Source organism: Zootoca vivipara, chromosome 1 (genome assembly GCF_965207765.1).
Source record: "Zootoca vivipara chromosome 1, rZooViv2.hap1.1, whole genome shotgun sequence".
NCBI lineage: Eukaryota > Metazoa > Chordata > Lepidosauria > Squamata > Lacertidae > Zootoca > Zootoca vivipara.
In genome coordinates, this window is record NC_142582.1 from 18,659,836 (window position 1) to 18,686,634 (window position 26,799).

At 45.8% G+C, this 26,799-nt stretch overlaps 1 protein-coding gene across 3 annotated transcripts in view; it reads right to left on the reverse strand.

Annotated features, from left to right (window-relative positions):
* The window catches only part of LOC118094658 (neurabin-1), a 45,431-nt gene extending 18,851 nt beyond the window's left edge, over positions 1-26,580 (reverse strand). For 2 of the 3 annotated variants that reach the window (XM_035135241.3, XM_035135230.3), the window contains exons 1-8: positions 26,032-26,580; positions 23,068-24,975; positions 7,587-7,719; positions 6,480-6,600; positions 5,360-5,464; positions 5,110-5,230; positions 2,610-2,753; positions 817-870 (exon numbers count right to left, since the gene is read on the reverse strand). In XM_035135241.3, coding sequence (XP_034991132.3) covers positions 817-870; positions 2,610-2,753; positions 5,110-5,230; positions 5,360-5,464; positions 6,480-6,600; positions 7,587-7,719; positions 23,068-24,720 — 2,331 coding nt within the window. In that variant the 5' untranslated portion in view covers positions 24,721-24,975; positions 26,032-26,580. Of the gene's footprint in view, positions 1-816; positions 871-2,609; positions 2,754-5,109; positions 5,231-5,359; positions 5,465-6,479; positions 6,601-7,586; positions 7,720-23,067; positions 24,976-25,067; positions 25,454-26,031 lie in introns of those variants that run through there. The other variant, XM_060281091.2, reaches the window with a different exon arrangement.
* Between the last annotated feature and the right edge of the window lie 219 nt (positions 26,581-26,799).

Below are 26,799 nucleotides of genomic sequence, written 5' to 3' on the forward strand. Positions count from 1 at the left end.
ATTCTCATTTTATTTTTTATTTCTGGCCACATCCCAAATAAATGAGGAACCAAACTTCTAAGATTCAGGTTGCTCCTGTCAGTATGGAAGACAAATATGCTACCCCACCTTCAGAAACAAACTCATTTCTAAAGGCCTACACCATCAGACAGCTTCTTGCTAGCAATATTTTGAGAGCTTCATACAAATCATTGAAGCTGCAGTATACATTTACATTCAATCAGTATCTGCATCGGAATTTGGTGGATTTTTTTGGTTGAAGAGTGGGATTAAAAGGCTTTAAATAAATGAAAACTGGCCGTGGCATTGTCAGATCCAAGGCTTGAGAAACATTTACAAGTTTTACAGAAGACACTTTTGCAGAGGTTCCTGTTTTCTCCCTGCCATGTAAGCAGTTGTCCCAGTGCAGCATGAGATTTACTTTTCATACTGTACTTTAGATAGAAGGAAAGAGAGTAGCCATAGCTCACTCTGTGCAACAAGTCACTGTCACTCTGCTACTAAAATGATAATGTGGGAATAATATTGACAGATCAAAGACTCCTATGCTGTTGAAATTTACATAGAATGAATTTACTTTGCCTGTCAGATATTTTCCCAACACAGTTCTCCAGTGATTGAAAAATCCACACCTGGTACAGTTTTTTATGCTAACATTCAATTTATTTGTTTATTTTATCAATCATCATATATAATTTATTTAAATAATGAGCTTACTTGCTTTTGATTAAAGTTTGGTTTCACCATAGCTGTCCTCAGCATATCCACATACAAACCAAAACAATTTCCATATATCATTATATATTAAAACTGTACCTTTTCCTTAAGTTGGTTAACTTCAGCTGTCGTAACTGCATGCTTCAACTGTAGCTACAAAAGGATAATAAAAAACAACTTGTCAGAAGAGAAAACAATGGGTATATGAAATGTTGTTGTTTTTGTAAGATCATTAAGAAGTTAAACACAGTAATTCTATACTGCAGTTTCTACTGCTATGTTCAGAGTATCTCTAAACATAAAAAGGATCTATGAAGCAACTGAAATCTCTTTATCTGCAACGTAATATTTATGTTGATCACACTGCGCTTATTGGATGAGTTTGCTGATGTATGTATTCCTATTTGTGAGTCAACCACTCATTTCCAATTGTAGCTGGTTCAGGAATGTAATGCTAACATACTTTTTACCGAATATCTAACATAAAATATGAAAGCAAATAAAAATGTCTTAAGTCAAAGCTTTCTGGGGAAAAAACTGAATTTAAATATTTTTAAAGATTAGTGATCAAGTTTCATTATTCACTGACATAGAATTCCAACAAGGAAAACATTTCAGACTTGTTATCCTTTGCAAGATAGCAAAAAAAGAAGTGATCCACTACTAACTTATGAGACTCTCAGGGTTGCAGCATGACCAAAGGAGCAGAATTCAAATGAGAACAACCAAGTCCCCAGCTCACACATGTGGAGACTGAAAGACTATACTTTTGGTCTTGAATAGTTTTGTGTTTTTAAAAAAAGCACCTCTGGAGAAGTGTATTCTGAAGGCTTGATATTACACATGTCAATGCAAAAACAAGTTTTGGTTTTTATATTAGAAAGTTAGTAAGGTCTACCGGTATCTGATAAAGACTCAGATCTAAAGATCCACTGAAGAAGCTCAAAGTAAAGGTTTTGAGGCCACTGAACACATCACCCATAGAACTCAGAATAACTGTGAAAGCACACTTCAGTACTGCTCTCCCAGTGCAGATGAGGAAAAAACTTCAATCAAACAGGGAAGCTCCTGGATGTAAACAGAAGCACCAATATGGACTTAAGAGACCCTTTGGATTTCAACCTACGTTTATTATTACTTGCTCAGTTGATATCCCCCTATGTTTTCACCTATCTGCAGTTTATCCATGTTGCTTTAATTTATGCGAGCTGCCTTGAGCCCCACTTCTGGGGAAAAGGTGTGAAATAAAGGTGTGAAATAAAGGCAGGCAGTGGAATGGATATAGTTCTGTAATCGATAAAATATATTGCCAATATATAGCTAACATATATTGATAAATTTCTGCTAACTTGCTCTTTTTCCATGAAATCTACCATTTGAGAAGTGATTTGCTAATAAATTATTCTTTTCATAAAGGAACAGCAGAAGATTTAAGAAGAAAAATATCCTTAAATCTAGAATTACAGTGTAGATGCTGTAACCAAACCTTGGTTAAGTGAAACTGAATTAATGTGTCAGCTCCTGGAGAGTTGATTGCTGTCATTTTGCTGCTCCCAGTCCTCTTTGCAACCATGCCACACTAAGCTAAATTGCCTGAACTAGTACTCATGGTTAAGGTTCACTATTTGTTATAGGCTTATGGTTAGGGAGGAAGGAGCTTAACCATGACTCCCAGTTCAGATGACATGCTAAGCCAAACCTTAGCTCAGTGCAGCACAGCAGCAAAAGTGTTAGGGAGGAGCAAAGCATATGCAAGGCAGAAGCCTGCACATTTGTGCAGTCTAAGGCAATTCGTGAATCTGTAGACAGTAGAACATGTAACAGCGACAATGTAATGGAGTCCAACCAAAATTAACTATCCATTTAATAGACAGCAAAACATTGAATCATACCTCTTTAAACTTCAACAGAAACTGTGTAGAATCCATGTCTAGTGGCAAATTAATATCCTCATTTTCAGGAAGATAAAACACTTCCACCGATTTTCCATGTAAATGTGATTCAAAAGAATCTTCATCTTCATCATAATCATCATCCTGAAAAGGTATTATGTATTATTGAAAATAAGTACAACTTATTCTAACAAAGATAAAATGGCTTTGAAACGTCACTTCTATATTTCAGCAATAACAACAACAACAACAACAACAACAACAACAACCTGTGTAAATCCATACACAATTCAACTTGAAATACTCAAAAACAGTTCAGTTCTGGTTGCCTCACTTCAAAAAGCATATTGTAAAGCTGGAAAAGGTTCAGGAAAAGACAATCAAAATGACCAAGGGAGTGGAAAAACTCCCATTTGATAAGTTACAGCATCTGGGGCTTTTAAGTTTAGAGAAAAGCCAAGTAGGAGGCTACATGATAGCAGTGTATAAAATTATTCATGACATGGAGAAAGCGGGTAGAGAAGTGTTTCCTCCACTCTTTTATAACACTACAACTCATGAACATCCAATGCAGCTGAATGCTGGAAGCTTCAGAACAGATAAAATACTGTACTTCTTCACACAGCTCATATACTATGGAATTCACTCCTAGAGGAGGTAGTGATGGCCACCAACTTGCATTGCTCTAAAAGAGGATTAGGCAAATTAACGGAGCATAAGGCTATCAATATCTACCAGCCATGATGGCTTCTCAATACCAGTTGCTGGAAACCACAGGAAAGGAGAGTGCTCTTGTGCTCAAGTCTTCCTGTTCCTACAGGCATCTGGTTGGCTACTGTGGGAGCAGGATGCTGGACTAGACAGTCACTGGCCTGATGCGAGCAGAGCTATTCTTATGTTCTTAAATAAGAAGTGAAAGGTTCAGAATTCCTTGCAGTTGCACTGTGTTGTGGGAGGGCAGTGGAGGGCACAAGTCTGAAGCTCCCTGTGGCTTGCTCCCATTGTACTAAGCTACAGTTTAGCATGACATCTGAACCAATTCTGGGAGATCTAAATAAACTAAGAGCAGTAGGATTTAAGAGAATGGGAGATGGCATGAGCAAGAGCAAGGGTGGGGGGAAATTTGTAGCCCATGGGCCATATGCCATCAAAAGCAACCTGCTTTGGGGGGGGGGGCTGCATGAGAGTAGTGGGTGAAGCCAAACTTGGGTAGAACAGATATAATTCTAGCAACACTAAAACCACCAATGCATTTTTTAATTTTCCATTTTGACAAGCAAAATGCATTATCACATTACAAGAGCACATTCAACCAAACCCACAAAACCCAACATTCAAGGAAGGAACTAAGCATGCCTAGTGAGAGAGGGTGTTGCCTGGAGAGGCACAGAGGTCTACATTTGTCTCTCCTCCAGTCTAACGTTTACCATCCCTGAACTACAGACAACACACATTTTTCTTGCATTTGCAGTCCAAAAAACACAGACACTAGTTTTGAACTATTTGATCATTATAGGAGGGCACTGTTCAGGCAAAAACATCTCCAAAAGCTTGTAGTTGCATAGATTACTTTACTACAGATTTTACATTAGAAATCAGCGAGTACCCTGGGACTAAATCCGGTCAACTGGGGAGTGCAACCTGCCCCCTCAGCTGCCAACTTACAAACACCTACGTTGAAGAGAAAATTACGATAATCGGTAACAAAAAGCAAGATACCGTATTTTTCTGTGTATAACACGACCCCATGTATTAGGCAACCCTACTTTTGGGAGCCCAAAATTTAGAAATCATTATTTTAAAGTTGTTCAGCTTTTTGGGGGAATCACCCAAAAGGTTGTTGAGCTTTTTTACGGCGATTCCCCACTTGATCCCTCGCACCTCAGACAGCCTCTTCAGGGCTTGCGCCCCTGCCTTCCAGGGCTTCTCATTCCTTCTCATTCCTCTCCCCCCCCCCCCCGCCTCCACTCGCAAAATAGCTGCGGTTGGGAGACACACAGCGCAGCACAGTGCCTCTCTTGACCGTGCCTCCGATCCCTGCTCTTGCTAGCGGCAAAGGTGGGCAGCGGCAAAGGAGGGGGGGGCGTGACTGAGCGGCCAAAAGGAGCGCCCCTGCCTCTGCCTACCTCTGCCACTAGCAAGAGCAGGAATCGGAGCCTGCGGTTGGGAGAGGCACTGGCTCAGTGGGATCCCGAGGGATCCCGCTGCTGGAGCCATGGCATTTGCTCCATAGGACCCACAGAGATTTCCCCTTACTCTTGAGGAGGAAAAAAGTGCATCCTATTGAGCGAAAAATACGGTATATTTGACCAGTAAGGCTGAACGTGACTGTACTGCCTCTTGATTATGTGGACAGTTATGAGGAGTGGAGAAGGAAAGGTGACACAACAAGATCAGCAGGAAATGGGGCCCAGAATGAGCCAAGAGAAAGAACTTGGGAGCAGGGCACAGGAGAGGAAAGGTGTACAACGTACATGCAATGTTATATTTTAATTGATACCTGTTCTGTATCATCATGGGCATACTGATGCTCATACAAACATCTCTCCTGCTCCAATGTCTCACTTATAAGCCGAGCTACTTCACTCTGAGTTCCTGGTTTTTCTCTTCCAATCAGAAACCTACAGAAAACCATCAAGCACCATCAATAATATTTAAAGAAAACCATCAACCACCATCAATAATATTTTCCCTTCAACTCTATTACTAAAAAAAAACCCTGCTTAGCTATTTTATAAAATTACACATACCTGACTGTGCCTTTTGTATTTTTTAGTACAGTTGCTGCAAAAAACTGGGTTACTCCAACAAGACTTATACCATCAACTTCAACAATTTGATCATTTACTTGGATTCTGCAAGGAAAAGAATAAACATATTTGGTGTTACACACCACACTATATTTGTTAAAATAAAAGGGCATTTGAATGAAAACAATAAAAAGCTTATGAGTAAGGGCCTGTCTGGTCATTATATTCTACAGAACATACCCTACAGAATATTTTCAACGGTAACTTTTGGATAGATTATTAATTCTATTTATATCCCACCTTTCCTCACAAATGAGCCCCCTCCCACAAGAAAAAAACAACCAAAGATCTAAACCAGACTCAGATATGTTTGCTTTAAAAATTAAAGTATATGTTTAAAATGCAGGTAGGGACTAGGGGAATATATATTTAAACTAGTTAAGTACTTTGTAAGGAGGCAATATGCACTTGCTCGGTTCCCAGTGATACATTTTTGATAACAAAGAGTTTGTGCACAATCCTATCAGCATCTTCCTTCTGTTACAGTGGTAATAAGCAAGCTTCTAGGGGTTGGAGAATCTTCTAGAATGACATTCAGCACAATATAGAGGCTGTAATCTCATAGGATATTTAAAGAAGACATCCACCTTTGCACACTAACACTGCATGAGTGAAAAAATAGAATTTACATGGCCTACCATGTTGTGCAACTGTCTCTCTAATACACACTATCCTTATAGCAGGAAAACATGGTTTCCCATTTCACCTGAACTGAGCCAGTGAAACATTCAGATACAGCCATACCTCGGGTTATGAACGCTGCGGGTTGCACATTTTCGGGTTGCGGATCGTGCCGAACCTGGAAGCATTGGAACAGGTTACTTCCAGGTTTTGGCGCTCGCGCATGCGCACAAACACAAAATGACATCACACGTGTGCGTAGACATGGCACTTCAGGCTGCGAATGCTGCGGGTTGCGAACGTGCCTCCCGCATGGATCACGTTCACAACCCAAGGTATGACTGTACTGAAAAGTAATAAAACTTAGTTCATATACTTTTACTGTCTTGGTTTTACTAATATCTTCAAAACAGAATAAGCATTCCTAGCAGAAACTTACCGACCGTCTTTCTGAGCAGCTCCACCTTCAGTAATCGTTTTTACAAAGATTCCCAGCTTTTCCAGTCCCTGATCTGCACCAACACCCATTCCAATAATACTGATACCTAAACCACTGTCACCTATGGGTTACAAAAGAAAAGAGAAAGATCATGTATTTTAAAAATTAGATTCATAGCTAATAATAATATAATAATAATAATTTATTATTTATAATAATAATATAATAATAATTTATTATTTATACCCCGCCCATCTGGCTGGGTTTCCCCAGCCACTCTGGGCGGCTTCCAACAGAAAAATGAAATAAAATAATCTATTAAACATTAAAAGCCTCCCTAAACAGGGCTGCCTTCAGATGTCTTCTAAAAATCTGTTAGCTGTTTTTCTCTTTGACATCTGATGGGAGGGCGTTCCACAGGGCAGGCGCCACCACCGAGAAGGCCCTCTGCCTGGTTCCCTGCAACTTGGCTTCTCGCAACGAGGGAACCACCAGAAGGCCCTCGGTACTGGACCTCAGTGTCCGGGCAGAACAATGGGGGTGGAGACGCTCATTCAGGTATACTGGACTGAGGCCATTTAGGGCTTTAAAAGTCAGCACCAACACTTTGAACTGTGCTAGGAAACGTACTGGGAGCCAATGTAGATCTTTCAAGACCGGTGTTATGTGGTCTCGGCGGCCGCTCCCAGTCACCAGTCTAGCTGCCGCAAATTATTGGTCATATGTGCAAAATACCTTATTGGGGTAATATAGTATTTAAATCATTAACATGAAATGATTATATGATGACTGAAGCAAGAAGTGCATTTATGCATTCTTAAAAAAAGAACGATATACTGTGACAATCCAACGAATTCTGTTTTTGCACCTATTCCTGTACTGTACAATCCTCCATTCAATTTTCAAAAATCTTTATATTTCAGCCTTCCAGCCCTTATCAAACATTTAAGAAGCAATCCTAAACTCAGCTAACATGGTCTTTCATTAGTCTTCTATGTCTACTCACAATTCCCATTGATTTCACAGAGGCTTAATTCCAGGCCATTTTGACCACTTTGGCCTGAAAGTAAAAATTATTTTTGTAGGATAAATGTTTAAAATGCATACCTTTTTCAATTTCCACAGGAAAAACCTCCATTTTCTCCACCCTTTTCTCAAGTTCATACTCAGCTGATGCTGACACAGGGTCAACCTCTTCATTACGTCTATCATAATCTTCATTTGAGTAAGTACTGAATACCTAAGAAAATAAGAGGTGGTTTTAAAACAGTTTTGCACTCATGAGAGTTGACTAGATCGAAAAACCAGATACTACTTGCATGTAAATACTAATACAGAACCCTTCATTTTCATATCCCTTTTGCAATTTCTCTAATCAATGAAGTACAGTATATGAACTCCATGCAAAATTAACCAAAATTCCACATCAAAGGAATAAAATATTTAGTCAACATAAGAATATTGAGTCATATCTCCTGACTTAAATAATTTGGTCTGCTTCCATGGCCCAGTTTTCAAATGAATGAACAATCAAAATTATTTTAAAAACAACATAAATAAACAAAAGGTATGAAGATTGGGTATAGGCAGCCCACTGAGCTAAGACAAAAGAAAGAGGTAGAAAAAATTCAAAAAGGAAAAACCTGTTCTCAAAAGTGTCAATGAATAAGATTTACAGTGGTACCTCAGTTTAAGTACACAGTTGGTTCCGGAAGTCTGTACTTAACCTAAAGTGTACTTAACCTGAAGCAAACTTTCCCATTGAAAGTAATGGAAAGTGGATTAATCCATTCCAGATAGGTCCGCAGAGTACTCAACCTGAAGTGTACTTAACCCGAAGTATGAGTGTAATTGGTTCTGGAAGTCCATACTTAACCTGAAGTGTACTTAACCTGAAGCAAACTTTCCCACTGAAAGTAATGGAAAGTGGATTAATCCGTTCCAGATGGGTCCACGGAGTACTTAAACTGAAAGTACTCAAACCGAAGCGTACTTAAACTGAGGTATGACTGTATTACAATTCAATGTGTTTCAGGGTGCAGTTGCTTCTTCAGGAACAATGTACAGATAATTAAAAATATAGAAGTAAAATAATGGGATATGAATACAATACAATGCTTATCAATGCCTTATAATAAAACTGATGTTTGCACTTTTGAGAATAGGCTTCTACTTTTTGCATTCTTTCTGTTTGTGTGTCTTCCTCTTGGATTTTGGGCAAAAGACAACACTAGTGATAAATAAAAAACAAAAAGGTGCTGACAGAGGTCAGGGAGATCCTGACTACTGACAACTCTTCACATCTACTTTTTCAACACATTTTTTGAGCTCTACTTTGGACAGGATAGTCTGAAAAACATACAAGCCAAAACTAGATTTGAAGTATGCTAGTTTTTTCTGTTTGCAGATGGTAAAAATCTGCATTGAAAGCTACTATACTTTTTCAAAGAAGGGTGTTTTTTCATTCAGTTCCATCTATTTCATTGAACATATTCTAATATTATATAATATAATTTGTTAATAATATAATCTTACTAATGTGTTTGTTCTGTGCAGAATCAAATTGTTTCCAGGAACAGGAAACATGAAGTTTCTGATAACACTATATTTAGTAATCATGGCAGTAATCCAAAATACCTCAGAAAACGTAGACAAATATTTCTTACGTATTTATTAAGGGAATGAAGATGTCCTTTCAGAGAATGCTTTTATTCAGATTAAATCTGGTTCAGAAATCAAGCCACAAAGCATAAATAGCAACTACTATATCTTGATATCCTTGGAAGATTAAGGTGGTATATAAATGAAATGAATAAACAAACAAACAAACAAACAGTATGGCCTGTACCAGCTTATTTTAAAATAATCAAGTTACTAGACATAGACGGAAAATCTTCTCATAATCAAATTTCTTCATATAAGAGTTTTTATTCCCTAGGTATCACTGAAATGCTATCTCAGCGTTTCTCAACCGCTGTTCCGCGGCACACTAGTGTGCCGCGAGACGCTGGCTGGTGTGCCGCGACGTGCGGCGACGAGAAGGGCGATTTGCATTGTCACATGCCTGGCGGCCGCCAATAACCAGCGCTATGCACGCCGGAAAGCAATATTTCTCCTCCTCTTTCCCAAAGCTCAGTGCAAACGAGCCTGGCGGCCGCCAATACACACCACTGAACCGCCGGAAAGCAATATTTGGCAAGTGTTTCTTACAGTCATAATTATAATATAGGGCGGCACAGAGTTAAATTTTTTAACTTTTTTAATGGTGGTGTGCCTCGTGATTTTTTTCACGGAACAAGTGTGCCGTGGCCCAAAAAAGGTTGAGAAACACTGTGCTATCTAACTAATTCAGAATTCTGGGCTGTTACACAAAATTTCCAAGAACAGACTTAGACGTTGCACAGAAGTAGTAACGGGAAGTATTAACGATTCACAATTGCTGTGTACCATGCAAAGCAGGAATTCAACCAAGTTCTATATCTGGAACCTACATATGTCAATGCATGGTAGATGCAAAAGTTCTAGCTCTGTACATTAACCAGGAAGCAGAAAGGGAAAGTAGCACAAGAGCATATTACTGCATCAGCATTTTTGTTAGGGATTTTAGGACAAGACCTGCCAAGGAAAACAAAGAACTTATTTATGTGCGCTACAACAGCGGCAAGAGTCTTGTTAGCACAAAGATGGAAGACTGACGAAATCCCAATGAAAGTACAATGGCAAGAAAGACTGTTGAGTTATGCGGAACTGGCAAAGTTAACATACAAACTACGGGAGAAGGACAACCGTGACTTCAAGGAAGAATGGGAACTTTTTACAAATTATTTAAAAAGACAACAGAAAGATTTGGACTCCTTGGCAGGTTTTGAATAAACATCCACAACTTTATTAGTAAAATAGATGATAGATAAGGTAATGATATGTACAAATTTACAACATGCAGAGAACAATATGTAAAAACAAAGCAGAGAGGGGAGCTGAGGGAAGTCCATGGAGGGTGGGAGAGGGAGGGGTGGGAGGAAATAAAGGGGGGAATGCGATTGGATACATTGTTAAATTGTTTTGGTAAATTTGTTTTAATAAAAAATTATTTTTTAAAAAAGGAGCATATTACTGTATTTATATATTGCCTAATATTTCTGGACATTGCAAAAAAAATAACAAATGAGCTAATGAACTGAGCTTTTAATGGAGAGAAACTAGGAGCAGAAAGGAACATAAAGTTTTCTGTATGTACCTATGGGCACCCGTTTTGGTGCTTTCATGAATAGCAAGAGTGGTGTGTGCAAATCCCAGAATTGTAGAGCTGGACGGGACCCCAAGGGTCATCTAGTCCAGGCCCCTGCAATGTAAGAATCTCATGTGCATTTTCTGAGCAATTTGCTTGCCAACTAGAAATATGGGCCCCAAAAGAAGTTTCCTATTCTGAAAACACAAGCAACATCCATTGAGTTCTCCCTCACTCCAACCACACTGTCAAGGGAAAACCACCCCCTTAGCACTTCAGCACTGTGTTCACTCCCACCCTTACTGGGTACCTTTGACAAAAGTAATTGCAAGAGCCTTGCTCTTTCTGTTCCTGCGTCACAAGTGAAATAGAACTTTTACATTACACCTATCCAGGAAATGCATAAGCTAAAGTCACTGGGTGATAAGCAATATTAGTCATACTCAGAACAGGCCCATTGAAATCAGTGTACATTAATTTTAGTTGCTGTACTCTGAGTATGACTTAGCTCTCACCCACTTACTTTTAATCTACCATAATTATGAATTTTGGCTATCAATGGTTACTAGGGTGTTTGCTTTCAGAGGTTAGAGCAGGCACCCCCAAACTGCGGCCCTCCAGATGTTTTGGCCTACAACTCCCATGATCCCTTGCTAACAGGACCAGTGGTCAGGGATGATGGGAATTGTAGTGCAAAACATCTGGAGGGCCGAAGTTTGGGGATGTCTGGGTTAGAGCTTGTGTGATCATTTTGAAACAAATATTTTCCCCAAAAAATTCACAATCTTTTAAAACGAGGTTTCATTCACAAGCACCAAGATACAATTAGGCCTATGGTTATTAAACTTCAGCAATGATCAGTATAATATTTCCTGTTAACATGTTTTGATGTGGCAGCATGAATCAGTATGGATGATATGAACATTCCAATGTAAGTTATTTTAATTTGCATTTTTCCAGAGCATGTTCCAATTCTGCCATTTGTAGCAGATTGTCCCCTAATAAATAACCAAAGCAACTGGTATATCTTCTCAATGTGGTCTGAAAATGTTCACACCATCTACAGGAGGGGTGAGAAACCTGTAGCCCTCCAGATGTTGTTGAACTTCAGCTCCCATCAGCCCAGTGTGGCTAATGGTCACAGATGTTGGCAGCTGTAGTCCAGCAGCATCTAAGGAAGCACAGCTTGCCTATCCCATCACGATTTCTAATTACGCCAATATTGGTTAAGGTATTTTAAAAGATTATCGAAAAAGATGTGTGGACACAATGGTGAGTATGAACAGAACTTCACATTCCCCAAACAACTTTGGCAACAACTGGTATTCAAAATGCTTGATGAGATATCATGCCATGTGTATGGCTGCCATTAACAACATGCAGCTAGCAGGTTAAGAAAGCTTCCCAGGCCTTCACTTCCAGCTCACAAATAACAAATGCAGCTTGTGACTTTATTTATTTTCTGCTGCTCCAGAGAGTAAGACCCAAACCAATGATTTCAAATTACAAGAAAAGGGATGTAGACTTGAGCATCAGGAACAACTTCCTGGCAGTATGAGCTTTTCAACAATGGGACGCACTGCTATTGAAGGTGGTAAGCTCTCTTTAGAGGGTTTTAGCAGAGGTTGGATGGCCACGTATGTATAGTATTAGTGATACCTGCCACTTGAGGACTTTGGCAGGGGGCAGTGTATTCAGATAAGGCTGTGAATATTCTCCATCCAAAATTCTAGAGAGCTACTACCAGCCAGCATGGACAATACTGAACCAGATGGACCAGTAGTCTAATTTGGTTTAAGACAGCTTTCTATATTCCCAGGTCCTTTCCAACTTCAAAGCCATTTGAAAATAAAAAATATACCCTAAATATGCAAAAATCACCTTTGAGAATAACAGCTGAGACTATTATATGATATGTGCAGTTTTTAGTATTATAACCAAGTATAGTTCAAAAAACCAGAAAGGCACAAATATTTTGAGGTGACCATATTCTTCCCTTTACTTGCATAATCCACGGGAAATATAATCAATAAACTTTCTGCTAGGTATTTACTTGCACTGAGAAGTGTTCTCCATGACACAGAAAAAAATCATTTTGTCAACCTCATATATTCAAAGAACCATTCTAGAACTTGATTCTCATTACTATTATAGTCAGCAGGTTCATAAAACACAACCAAAGCATCAAAGTAAGGTTTTCCTTACATCTCATTTTTATTGCCACAGCTGTTCCTTTTTTTACTCCCCAAACAGAAAAAAAAATGTGTCTCATTACTGTACGACTGACAATGAGGTTTGAATGGATTTACTTTATAGTGACGGTTCCCATACAGTGGTACCTCGGCTTACAGACGCTTCAGGTTACAGACTCTGCTAACCCAGAAATAGTATGTCGGGTTAAGAACTTTGCTTCAGGATGAGAACAGAAATCGTGCTCCGGCGGCACAGCAACAGCGGGAGGCCCCATTAGCTAAAGTGGTACTTCAGGTTAAGAACAGTTTCAAGGTTAAGAATGGACCTCCAGAACGAATTAAGTTCTTAACCCGAGGTACCACTGTACAGTGGTGCCTCGCAAGCCAAAATTGATTCGTTCCGTGAGTCGCTTTTCATCTTGCGATAACCTCGTCTTGCGAAGCACGGTTTGTCGCAGCAAAAAAAAAAAAACCCACCGCAAAAAAAATCATCTTGCGAAGCACGGCCATAAAAAACTTCATCTTGCGAGTCACCAAACACATCGCAAAATGCTTTCGTCTTGCGAGTTTTTCGTTGTTTGAGGCATTCGTCTTGCGAGGTACCACTGTATTTATATTTTCACTCTGCTCTTTCAATGAGTACCGTGTTTCTCATATTATAAGTCATGTCTTATATTAATTTTTTCTTCAAAAAAACACGACATGGCTTATTTTTGAGGGATGTCTTATTTTTTAATAAAGTGCACGCGGGCGCTGTTTGCCGGGCTTGTCAAGCCCAGCAAACAGCGCCCGCCGATCTTCGGTGACAGGCGGGGGTGGGCGGAGAGCGGAGAACGATCTCCGCTTCCCCCCACCCCCGCCTGTCACACAGCACAGGTCGGCGGGCGCTGTTTGCCGGGCTTGTCAAGCCCAGCTAGGAGCGCCCGCCGATCTTCGGTGACAGGCGGGGATGGGGGGAGAGCGGAGAACGATCTCCGCTTCTCCCCCACCCCCGCCTGTCACACAGCACAGGTCGGCGGGCGCTGTTTGCCGGGCTTGTCAAGCCCAGCTAGGAGCGACCGCCGATCTTCGGTGACAGGCGGGGATGGGGGAAGAGCGGAGAACGATCTCCACTTCCCCCCCCACCCCCGCCTGTCACACAGCACAGGGCCGAAGATCGGCGGGCGCTGTTTGCCGGGCTTGTCAAGCCCAGCAAACAGCGCCCGCCGATCTTTGGTGACAGGCGGGGGTGGGGGGAGAGCGGAGCACGATCTCCGCTTCCCCCCCACCCCCGCCTGTCACACAGGACAGGTCCGAAGATCGGCGGGCGCTGTTTGCCGGGCTTGTCAAGCCCAGCAAGGAGCGCCCGCCGATCTTTGGTGACAGGCGGGGGTGGGGGGAGAGCGGAGAACGATCTCCGCTTCCCCCCCACCCCCGCCTGTCACACAGGACAGGTCCGAAGATCGGCGGGCGCTGTTTGCCGGGCTTGTCAAGCCCAGCAAGGAGCGCCCGCCGATCTTTGGTGACAGGCGGGGGTGGGGGGAGAGCGGAGAACGATCTCCGCTTCCCCCCCCACCCCCGCCTGTCACACAGGACAGGTCCGAAGATCGGCGGGCGCTGTTTGCCGGGCTTGTCAAGCCCAGCAAACAGCGCCCGCCGATCTTCGGTGACAGGCGGGGGTGGGCGGAGAGCGGAGAACGATCTCCGCTTCCCCCCCACCCCCGCCTGTCACACAGCACAGGTTGGCGGGCGCTGTTTGCCGGACTTGTCAAGCCCAGCTAGGAGCGCCCGCCGATCTTCGGTGACAGGCGGGGGTGGGCGGAGAGCGGAGAACGATCTCCGCTTCTCCCCCACCCCCGCCTGTCACACAGCACAGGTCGGCGGGCGCTGTTTGCCGGGCTTGTCAAGCCCAGCTAGGAGCGCCCGCCGATCTTCGGTGACAGGCGGGGATGGGGGGAGAGCGGAGCACGATCTCCGCTTCTCCCCCACCCCCGCCTGCCACACAGGACAGGTCCGAAGATCGGCGGGCGCTGTTTGCCGGGCTTGTCAAGCCCAGCAAGGAGCGCCCGCCGATCTTTGGTGACAGGAGGGGGTGGGGGGAGAGCGGAGAACGATCTCCGCTTCTCCCCCACCCCCGCCTGTCACACAGCACAGGGCCGAAGATCGGCGGGCGCTGTTTGCCGGGCTTGTCAAGCCCAGCAAACAGCGCCCGCCGATCTTTGGTGACAGGCGGGGGTGGGGGGAGAGCGGAGAACGATCTCCGCTTCCCCCCCCACCCCCGCCTGTCACACAGGACAGGTCCGAAGATCGGCGGGCGCTGTTTGCCGGGCTTGTCAAGCCCAGCAAACAGCGCCCGCCGATCTTTGGTGACAGGCGGGGGTGGGGGGAGAGCGGAGAACGATCTCCGCTTCCCCACCCCCACCCCCGCCTGTCACACAGGACAGGTCCGAAGATCGGCGGGCGCTGTTTGCCGGGCTTGTCAAGCCCAGCTAGGAGCGCCCGCCGATCTTCGGTGACAGGCGGGGATGGGGGGAGAGCGGAGAACGATCTCCGCTTCTCCCCCACCCCCGCCTGTCACACAGCACAGGTCGGCGGGCGCTGTTTGCCGGGCTTGTCAAGCCCAGCTAGGAGCGACCGCCGATCTTCGGTGACAGGCGGGGATGGGGGAAGAGCGGAGAACGATCTCCGCTTCCCCCCCCACCCCCGCCTGTCACACAGCACAGGGCCGAAGATCGGCGGGCGCTGTTTGCCGGGCTTGTCAAGCCCAGCAAACAGCGCCCGCCGATCTTTGGTGACAGGCGGGGGTGGGGGGAGAGCGGAGCACGATCTCCGCTTCCCCCCCACCCCCGCCTGTCACACAGGACAGGTCCGAAGATCGGCGGGCGCTGTTTGCCGGGCTTGTCAAGCCCAGCAAGGAGCGCCCGCCGATCTTTGGTGACAGGCGGGGGTGGGGGGAGAGCGGAGAACGATCTCCGCTTCCCCCCCACCCCCGCCTGTCACACAGGACAGGTCCGAAGATCGGCGGGCGCTGTTTGCCGGGCTTGTCAAGCCCAGCAAGGAGCGCCCGCCGATCTTTGGTGACAGGCGGGGGTGGGGGGAGAGCGGAGAACGATCTCCGCTTCCCCCCCCCACCCCCGCCTGTCACACAGGACAGGTCCGAAGATCGGCGGGCGCTGTTTGCCGGGCTTGTCAAGCCCAGCAAACAGCGCCCGCCGATCTTCGGTGACAGGCGGGGGTGGGCGGAGAGCGGAGAACGATCTCCGCTTCCCCCCCACCCCCGCCTGTCACACAGCACAGGTCGGCGGGCGCTGTTTGCCGGGCTTGTCAAGCCCAGCTAGGAGCGACCGCCGATCTTTGGTGACAGGCGGGGGTGGGGGGAGAGCGGAGAACGATCTCCGCTTCCCCACCCCCACCCCCGCCTGTCACACAGGACAGGTCCGAAGATCGGCGGGCGCTGTTTGCCGGGCTTGTCAAGCCCAGCAAGGAGCGCCCGCCGATCTTTGGTGACAGGCGGGGGTGGGGGGAGAGCGGAGAACGATCTCCGCTTCCCCCCCACCCCCGCCTGTCACACAGGACAGGTCCGAAGATCGGCGGGCGCTGTTTGCCGGGCTTGTCAAGCCCAGCAAACAGCGCCCGCCGATCTTTGGTGACAGGCGGGGGTGGGGGGAGAGCGGAGCACGATCTCCGCTTCCCCCCCACCCCCGCCTGTCACACAGGACAGGTCCGAAGATCGGCGGGCGCTGTTTGCCGGGCTTGTCAAGCCCAGCAAGGAGCGCCCGCCGATCTTTGGTGACAGGCGGGGGTGGGGGGAGAGCGGAGAACGATCTCCGCTTCCCCCCCCCACCCCCGCCTGTCACACAGGACAGGTCCGAAGATCGGCGGGCGCTGTTTGCCGGGCTTGTCAAGCCCAGCAAACAGCGCCCGCCGATCTTCGGTGACAGGCGGGGGTGGGCGGAGAGCGGAGAACGATCTCCGCTTCCCCCCCACCCCCGCCTGTCACACAGCACAGGTCGGCGGGCGCTGTTTGCCGGGCTTGTCAAGCCCAGCTAGGAGTGCCCGCCGATCTTCGGTGACAGGCGGGGATGGGGGGAGAGCGGAGAACGATCTCCGCTTCTCCCCCACCCCCGCCTGCCACACAGGACAGGTCCGAAGATCGGCGGGCGCTGTTTGCCGGGCTTGTCAAGCCCAGCAAGGAGCGCCCGCCGATCTTTGGTGACAGGAGGGGGTGGGGGGAGAGCGGAGAACGATCTCCGCTTCTCCCCCACCCCCGCCTGTCACACAGCACAGGGCCGAAGATCAGCGGGCGCTGTTTGCCGGGCTTGTCAAGCCCAGCAAACAGCGCCCGCCGATCTTTGGTGACAGGCGGGGGTGGGGGGAGAGCGGAGAACGATCTCCGCTTCCCCCCCACCCCCGCCTGTCACACAGGACAGGTCCGAAGATCGGCGGGCGCTGTTTGCCGGGCTTGTCAAGCCCAGCAAACAGCGCCCGCCGATCTTTGGTGACAGGCGGGGGTGGGGGGAGAGCGGAGAACGATCTCCGCTTCCCCACCCCCACCCCCGCCTGTCACACAGGACAGGTCCGAAGATCGGCGGGCGCTGTTTGCCGGGCTTGTCAAGCCCAGCAAACAGCGCCCGCCGATCTTTGGTGACAGGCGGGGGTGGGGGGAGAGCGGAGAACGATCTCCGCTTCCCCCCCACCCCCGCCTGTCACACAGGACAGGTCCGAAGATCGGCGGGCGCTGTTTGCCGGGCTTGTCAAGCCCAGCAAACAGCGCCCGCCGATCTTTGGTGACAGGCGGGGGTGGGGGGAGAGCGGAGAACGATCTCCGCTTCCCCCCCGCCTGTCACACAGGACAGGTCCGAAGATCGGCGGGCGCTGTTTGCCGGGCTTGTCAAGCCCAGCAAACAGCGCCCGCCGATCTTTGGTGACAGGCGGGGGTGGGGGGAGAGCGGAGAACGATCTCCGCTTCCCCCCCCACCCCCGCCTGTCACACAGGACAGGTCCGAAGATCGGCGGGCGCTGTTTGCCGGGCTTGTCAAGCCCAGCAAGCAGCGCCCGCCGATCTTTGGTGACAGGCGGGGGTGGGGGGAGAGCGGAGAACGATCTCCGCTTCCCCCCCCACCCCCGCCTGTCACACAGGACAGGTCCGAAGATCGGCGGGCGCTGTTTGCCGGGCTTGTCAAGCCCAGCAAGGAGCGCCCGCCGATCTTCGGCTCTGTCCCCCGATGCGCGACGGCTCGGGGAAGCAGGCAGGGAGCTCCTGCTGGGTCCCGCGCCTTCGCCTCTCGCTCGGTCAGGGCTACACGACATGGCTTATTTTCGGGGTATGTCTTATTTTTCACCAACCCTTAGAAATCCTGTCATGGCTTATTTTTTGGGGATGCCTTAAAATATGAGAAACACGGTAGCTTACAAAGATCTAAATGGCATGACATACAAAGAAAAGGGAAAACCAGTTCTCATAACAATGAATCACAATCACCACCCCAAGCTGAAAAGAGGATCTTTCAGTCTTGTTCCATCAAATTGGTCACAGTGAATAAGAACATTTCTATTATTTATTCCCCTTTACTTTATTTTATCCTTCAGCATTGGTGACTTAGGCTGCAATCCTGTGCACAAACTCGGTAGTAAGTCCCAATGAATTCAGCAGGACTCACTTCAGAATAGACATAAGCAGGATTGCACTGTAAATGACTACTCACCAAAGCCATGTCCTAACATTAAATTTTTGCCAGCTGTACCATAAAACTTCTTATTGCTGATTTTTAAATTATGTATCCTGTATAAGCTACTAGAGCTATGGGTGCTAGGAAGAAAAAAGTATGTGTCACTAAGCTGTGCAATGTGGTACAAGACAGGGGCCTCTCAGGTCCAATTTAAGTAAGAAGCGAGAATGTCCCAAAGACTAGTTTGGGTCAGAAACCCCACCCCATTGTAAAGTGTTGATATAGGAAGTAGCTTATGGAAGATAATGTCAAACTTTCAAAATAAGGTATAGTATATCAAGTACACAACATTGTGATTAGCTTTCACCAAGAATAGCTTATTTACGGCCATCATAGTAATTGCCTACTATTGTATAGATTTTGAATGGTTCTATATAGGACCCCCTACATGCAAAATATTAAGAAAGAAATGTAGCTTAGCACAATCCTAACCATCTAAGTGCAAATGCAAGAGACTAACATTAGCATGCACTATTCTGCACATCTGGGTCAATTAGTTGACCATGCTAGTTGAAGAATACTGCTACTCTTTCTGCAAGTAGCAAAAAACAGAAATAAGAACAGCAGAGAACTTCTCCCACCTCCATTGTGAGGAAAGTCAAGCAGAGATACTGTACAGTGACTGGACCAAGTTCACCCAGTGAGTCTCATGCCTCAGTAGGGATTCCAACCCCATTTTTCCCAGGTCCTGGTCCGACACTCTAACCCAGTCATCCTCAAACTGCGGCCCTCCAGATGTTTTGGCCTACAACTCCCATGATCGCTAGCTAACAGGACCAGTGGTTGGGGAAGATGGGAATTGTAGTCCAAATCATCTGGAGAGCCGAAGTTTGGGGATGCCTGCTCTAACCACTACACCATTAGCTAAGAAGGAACCTTTTTCAATTATCCATGGTTAACACTGGTACAGAGGTAAATATTGACAACAGAAGGGAAAATCATGCCATAAAGGGGAGAAGATAGGCAAAAGGAGTATGTGAGCTTTCAATCTACAGTGGTACCTTGGTAGTCTAATGGCTTGGCTCCTGAACAAATCGGCAAATCGGCTCCTGAACACTGCAAACCTAGAAGTGAGTGTTCCAGTTTGCGAATCTTTTTTGGAAGCTGAACGTCCGACACAGCTTCCGATTGAGTGCAGGAAGCTCCTGCAGCCAATTAGAAGCTGTGCCTTGGTTTTTGAACCATTTCAGGAGTCGAACGGACTCCCGGAATGGATTAAATTCAAGAACCAAGGTACCACTGTACTCCCAATCTCTGAACCACAATGTCAGATGCTCTGGGAATCAAAAATGCACTGTACAAAAGACAAAGCTGATGCTTACTACAGCAAAGTAAAAACATGTTGGCCCAAGGTAACATGTTAGAGCAGGCTTCCTCAACCTCAGCCCTCCAGATGTTTTGAGACTACAATTCCCATCATCCCTGACCACTGGTCCTGCTACGTAGCTAGGGATCATGGGAGTTGTAGACCAAAAACATCTGGAGGGGCGAGGTTGAGGAAGCCTGTGTTAGAGAAATGGTGGGAAAGGTATCAGCTGATTCTTTAATAGTCAGTTAAATGAAGATATCGTATGATCATCAGTTGTCAACATTAGTTTACCTCAAGTTTGCCCATAGGCTATGAATGAGGTTTTGGATTCGGAAAGACCAACAACTGGCTGCAATCCAGAGCAGTTCCTTAGTTTTCAAAAGTTAACCAAGGCTGAGATATTAAATGCTAGCATTTTAAACTAAACTGCATTTTATTTTTGTCACATGATCTTCAGAATGCCTTTCTGAAACTTTACTGCTTGAACATGAAACCAAAGTGTTGGGCCTTCACTGAATAATCACAAAACTAATAGGCTACCTAGGAGCTTATTAGGATAAGAATAAAAGCATCAATCCAAAGGTTCCCTGTGCACAGTACTCGGCTGCAGTGGAAGTATCTGCAGGCAAAGAGCAACTGAATTATCAGTATGGGGTCAAAGCAGATGTGACCGTAAATAGTAGCATGTCAGGTGGTATAGACTGATAAGCAGCTGTGGAGGACAAATTAACCCTTTTCCTTCTCTGCTATGATCCTGAAGAAAACCCCTCCTTTGAAGGTGCCATTTTCACTTGGAAATCCCCCATTCACTTGGAAATCTCTCCCAATTCAAACAGCTCATTCTCAAGATCACAGCAGGTGAGAAAAAGGTTAAATACCTTCTTGTGCCTTCTGAAATCCAAACAACAATAATTATCAGTTCCCCTTCAATGTTGCTGCCATTTACATTAAAACAAATACATGTTAATTGCAAAGACACTTTAACCTCATAATCATGTCGACCCACAATTTTAATATCAACTACCTGTTTGGAGGTGAGAAGGGGCTTTTGAATTATTATTATTATTATTTATCTACTAATTTCAAGTGACTGGTACAGTCAGAGCTGGATACACTGACTGAGGGATGCAAATAGGGATTAACCTGGCCCATCATTGTTCTTTTTTACTGAGGTAATAACAGGGTAAAAAACCCATATAATTCACATAAATTAGGGCATGGCTAGCAAATTATTGTCCTCCAGCTGTTTTGGACTAAAACACCCATCTGACCAGCCAGCATAACCAACTGTCAGTGTTGATGGGACTTATAGTCCACAAAATGTGGAGGTCACCACATTACATACCTCTACATTAGGCACATTGTGTATGAGCCTTATGATTTCTGGTTACAGTGGTATCTCTGGTTAAGAACTTAATTCATTCCGGAGGTCTGTTCTTAACCTGAAACTGTTCTTAACCTGAGGTACCACTTTAGCTTTCTGTTCTCATCATTAAGGTAAAGTTATTAACCCGAGGTACGGTACTAATTCTGACTTAGCGGAGTCTGTAACCTGAAGTGTCTGTAACCCAAGATGTCTGTAACCCAAGGTACCACTTTATATAAAAACAGTTATGGAACAGAATTGATTTGGAGTTGTGAAATTTTACTCCTACTTCAAGATTCTAAACATGCTTATACAGAACAGAACAGTCCCATCAGTTTCAGTGGGAATTATTTCCCAATCAGCATGCTTAGGACAGCAGCCTCAGACATTTAACTAAAGTTCAAAGGTGGCAACGTATTAGTGGCACATTACCAGAAGGCTTTATAAATATTTTTTAATATTCCAAAGCATAAATAATTATGGGTGCCCAAACTGCATTCTACCCACTTTTGTCTGTTTCTTCCAGTATTAAGGGCTCCAGGTAAACTGATGTATGCAAATTAATAAAGCTAATCTGTGTATCATGTAGCCATCCAACTAATACTGTTTAAATGTTAACTTTCAAGCTCTAAAAAAACCCCACTTGTTGCAAAAGTGCATCTAGAATCATAGAGTTGGAAGAGACCACAAGGGCCATCCAGTCCAACCCCCTGCCAAGCAGGAAATACCATCAAAGCATTCCTGACAGATGACTGTCAAGCCTCCGCTTAAAGGCCTCCAAAGAAGGAGACTCCACCACACTCCTTGGCAGCAAGTTCCACTGTCGAACAGCTCTAATTCAGGACTGAAGTCAAAGATGATCTCAAACTTATTTTAGGAAGACACAAGGTTCACATCACACTTGCAAAAGTAACTGGGTACAATCTTGGTTAGCAGTGCCATCTTTTGCAAACCTTTATGTTGCTATGCTTTTGCAGAACACACAACTCCCTAACCTCCCCCAAAGCTCTACAATATTACTAATCCATTCTACCCTAAAATGGTAATCCATGTACAAGCCTAGCAATTTGAAAGTTCCAGATCAGGCATCCCCAAACTTTGGCCCTCCAGATGTTTTGGACTACAATTCCCATCTTCCCCGACCACTGGGTCCTGTTAGCTAGGGATCATGGGAGTTGTAGGCCAATACATCTGGAGGGCCGCAGTTTGGGGATGCCTGTTCCAGATAAATGATCATCTGCAAACATTAACCACTATTGGGAAATATTTCCTTAGATACTTTGGGTGATATCCAACACTTCTCCCCCCTGCTGATGAAAGGCATCCATCAGGGGAATGGGAGAGAAAAGCATTTCTCAGTATTCCCCACTCTTCCCTTTAGTCTCCTGTGGCTCCTCAAAATCTGGAGGGCTGAGAAACCCTGTGAAGCAGTTTTTGAGTGACAGCAGAGGGTGTAGAGAGGAGTCACCAAAACCTGCCTCCCGCCATGCCACCATTCTGCTGACAGCTTTCCACCAGTGAAGAGGAAGCAGTGGATATCACTCATTCAACCCAATTATAGGCATACTTATTTGGAAGTCCTATTAATATCAAAAGGGCCTGGCTGCTAAACAAACCAGGTGGATCAAGCCAAGGAGTTCTACAATTACATTCAGTATTATTTGTCACTGTAATTAAATCAAAAGCAACAATGATTATACCATACATGTAAGCTTCTGGAAATGACATCATCACATTAGGCATTAGGAAAAAGGAAGGAAAATACAACTATCCATTACAATTTACCTTGATTGGGGCTGTGGAAAACTTTACTTTCCTATCTGGCTCAGGATCTTCTTCTTCAGAAAGACCAGGAAATTCCTCATAATTACTATCATAGTTGTATTCCTCCTCTGGCAAGGTTTCTTCTCCTTCAGGGCCCTGACTATAAGTCTCTGTTTCTCTGTCATCGTCAAAAGCTGCATTCTCTATCCCAAAAGCACTGGAAGAAAATCCACTACAATTTTCTGGCCGTTCTTGTTCTTCATCCTCATCTTCACTATCTCCTACTTGTTCTACATGATCATGCTCTCTCGTTTGAACTTCCTCCGGAGATGCCACATCTTTTACTCCTTTTTGATGGGGCTCACTGCACCCACTAAGTTTTTCCATTTCTTCAAAGGTGAGGCCACTTCCTTCACCTTCCCAGCTTGGAAATCGGAGTGGTTTCTCCTTCTGGAAGACATTAACTTCCCCCACAATTTCACCATCATTCTCTGAAGTTTTATTCTGCACCATTATCAATTCAGCTCTAACTACTTCTACCTGAGAGATTTTTATTGGGGCTCTATCTACTTTAGTGGACACATTGTTTGTATACTGCAGATTCCTCTCAGAGGTTGGTTGCTCTCTTCCAGATGCTTCTTCAGTGATCCTACTATGTTCATCCTTTTCACTAGTACTGCTGCTGCTCAAATAGGAAGGAGCGGCGAGAGGCTGATTTTGCTTCAAGTACAGCTCTTCCTTAACCACTGGCGATTCCCAACTGCAGAACACCGACTCGACTGGACTTTGAGTACCCTCATTTTTTGAAGTGTCTTTACACTCTTCACTGTCACTGTCTGCCAGGAAACTCTCCAGTCTTCTAGAAATAGGTCCAGCATTCAGTGAGGACAATCTAGAGCTGGAGTGCTGCAACTTGTGTTCACTGTTCCCTTGACCCTCTGCCTTGTCTATGGTGACTTGAGAACCAACATCAGTATTGAAATTAAAGTGATCAACCACACTACTACCGTCAGAAGAGGCAGAGCCATGCCTCCTTCTATCTTCAATCCTTTCACTTTTGCTAGGAGTACATCTGTCCAATGAGCTTGGTTTTTTTGTGTTCCTTTCAAAAAGTTTCCTAGTCTCAGAAAACTTCTCCGCTAGGGCAGCTTTGTCTAGATGTCCTTCATCACTGCTACAGATAATTTTGTCAGTAACCGAAGCAGCAGGTAAAGAATCCTGGGGACCACTGCAAGGGTCAGAGTCAATATTTAGGAGGTTGTTTTTTTGAACACAAAAGAAAGATGGGCTGCTGGGAGAAGGAGGAGCAGGGTCACTTGCAGCTGTTTTGGTGAGGATCTTGGGCTCAGAGGGTGGGCTGTTCTCAGAACAAAGTGGAGTGGAAGAGCCACCCATCTGCATGAACATATTTTTGATCTTGTGTACCCTGTTGCCATAGGTGACAGCTCTGCCCCGAACATGTGGGTCATTACCTCCACCATTGGATGAGCTAGTCAGCTTTTGCTGGGAGCCAGATCTATTTGAAGCATTATCAGCGTTCACAGAATCAAAACTGCACTTAATAGCATGAAAATCAGCTTTATATGCATTTCTGTGTGGAGAAGCACTTCTTAAAGTCCTCTCTCCTTTACCTTCAGTCTTCATCATTGTCAAAAGGAGAGACCCTTCACTCATTTACAGTGGGGAGAAGTATGAAAACCAACAGCAGTCCCCTTGCTGTTCTTCACAATGACTGGATACAAGCCTCTTACAAACTGGAGACAAAATGAGACTGGATGACGCCTCTGACTGGCTTATTCCATGCAGGCACTGAAGTGAGTTGTGGGAAGAGCCAGAGAAGAACACACACAGAGAGAACAAGCACTCGAGGAATGTATCTGGAAAAACGGGATCCTAGCGCCACAGCTGATCTACTATCCTGAAAGCCATCTGCAAAAAAAAAAAAAAAGGGTTAATGAACCAAAGGAGACCTCACCCATCTACGCCAAGTATCTCAACTTCTCTCAAACAGAATTTCATACCCTGAGGAGCAGCAGGAAACTTCTCTCTATTGTGTTCTGCCAATCAAAGGGGAAGCAAAATAAAAATCAAAAAACGATTAAGTCGCAGGCGAAATAAATACAAGCTCTGAATTTCGGGAATTAATAAGAACCGAAGCTCAGTGGGGCATTACCCTGCAACCGTGTTTTCAAAGCCAGTGAATGGAAATAGAGGAGAAAAACTGCGTTAAGCTTTTGGAAAGCAGTTGCTTCTTTCTCCCTGGCCACTGAATAAACCATAGGCAGCTCTTCCTCATCAGGGATTAAGAGGAAAGGCTTCCAGGGCAGGAGGATGCGACTTCCAGGAAAGGCTGTGGAGCCCTTTCCACAAGGGGTACATTTGCTCCCGCGTTGCAAACTGCAAACTTTTCTTTCTGAACAGACCTGCCGGCCCAAAGGAGTCCGATTTCTCTCTCTCCACCCCCCCCCACAGGAAAATACTCTTTTCCCTCCTCTGCCTCCAAGTGGCTTGGCCGTTCCAAGTTCCTTAGAGGCCCATCTCTGGCTGTTCCTAATTCCTGAGGCGGGGGGGGGGGAGAATACGTGGATGCCACAACTTCACACACACACACACACCCCACAATCCCCGCCAGTCAGCCAGCCAGCCCCCGCCTACGTCCTCCTTCTTCTTCCCTCACTCGGTGTCTCTCGGCTCCTTTTCTTGCCTAGGGCCAGGCAGGAATGCGAACAATTCCGGCCCGAACTTTGAGGCTTCCTTATGAGAGAGAAGCGGAGATAAAAGAGTCGACTCGTTCTCGTCGTCCGTCCCCCTCACGGGAAGGGAAAGAGAGCAATCTCCGGAGGCTCACAATGGAGAGCCGCTGCCACGAAACTCGTCGGCTCCCTTTCCCCACCGTCTCCGCGGAGGGTTTGTCCGCTTTCCTTTCCCTCCTCACGGGAACCCAAACAACAACAACGCACCTCAAAGCACCTCCGAACTTATTACCTGAGGGAAAAAAGCTCATATCCCGCGCGGCGGTGGCGGCGGCTCTTTCCCCTCCGCCCGTATCCGCCCCTCCTAACAGCGGCCCCCGAGGCTCCGGCTCCGGTTTACTTCTTCTTACTAGTTCTTTTCTTTTATTTTTTACAACTCCTCCCTCCTCACCCCAAAACAAAACAAAAACTATTCGCCCGCCCGCCTTTCCACTATCAACTACTCTCCGTCTCGCGCGCCCGCCCGCACGGCCAGTTTTTACTTCTTTTACGGTTTTTTTTCTCGCTCTTTCCCCCCTTCTTCTTCTTCTCTCTCTCTTTCTTTCGTTTCACAGCCCCCTCCCCTCCTCTCCAGGCCGCGCGGGCAGGCGCGCGCTCAAGCCCCCACAACAACAAAGGGGAAAAAAAGAGTCCCCGGAACGCGAGCCCCGCTTCTTCCTCTTAGAGGGAGGGAGGGAGGGGGAGCGGGATCAGAGGTGAGGGACCGGAGGCGGGGAGGAGCGCGAGCGCGGCGGCGAAGTTCTGAGGGAAACGCCTGCATCCGTTGGGATATACCATACTCGGGAGGAGAGGGAAGGTTCGGGCCATACCATCTTGACTTGAGGAAAAAGCCGGGGAAAGAGTCGCTTCGGGTGGCTTCGGCGCCTATTGTTCCAAGTTTGCCCCCTGCTGCTGGTGGCATCTGCGTCTCTCTCTCTTTCTTTCTGCAACGCAAGGAAACCCCCTGAGACTTGTTTTAATTTCCATATTTTCCATTTTCAACAGCTCGTAGATGGAGGGG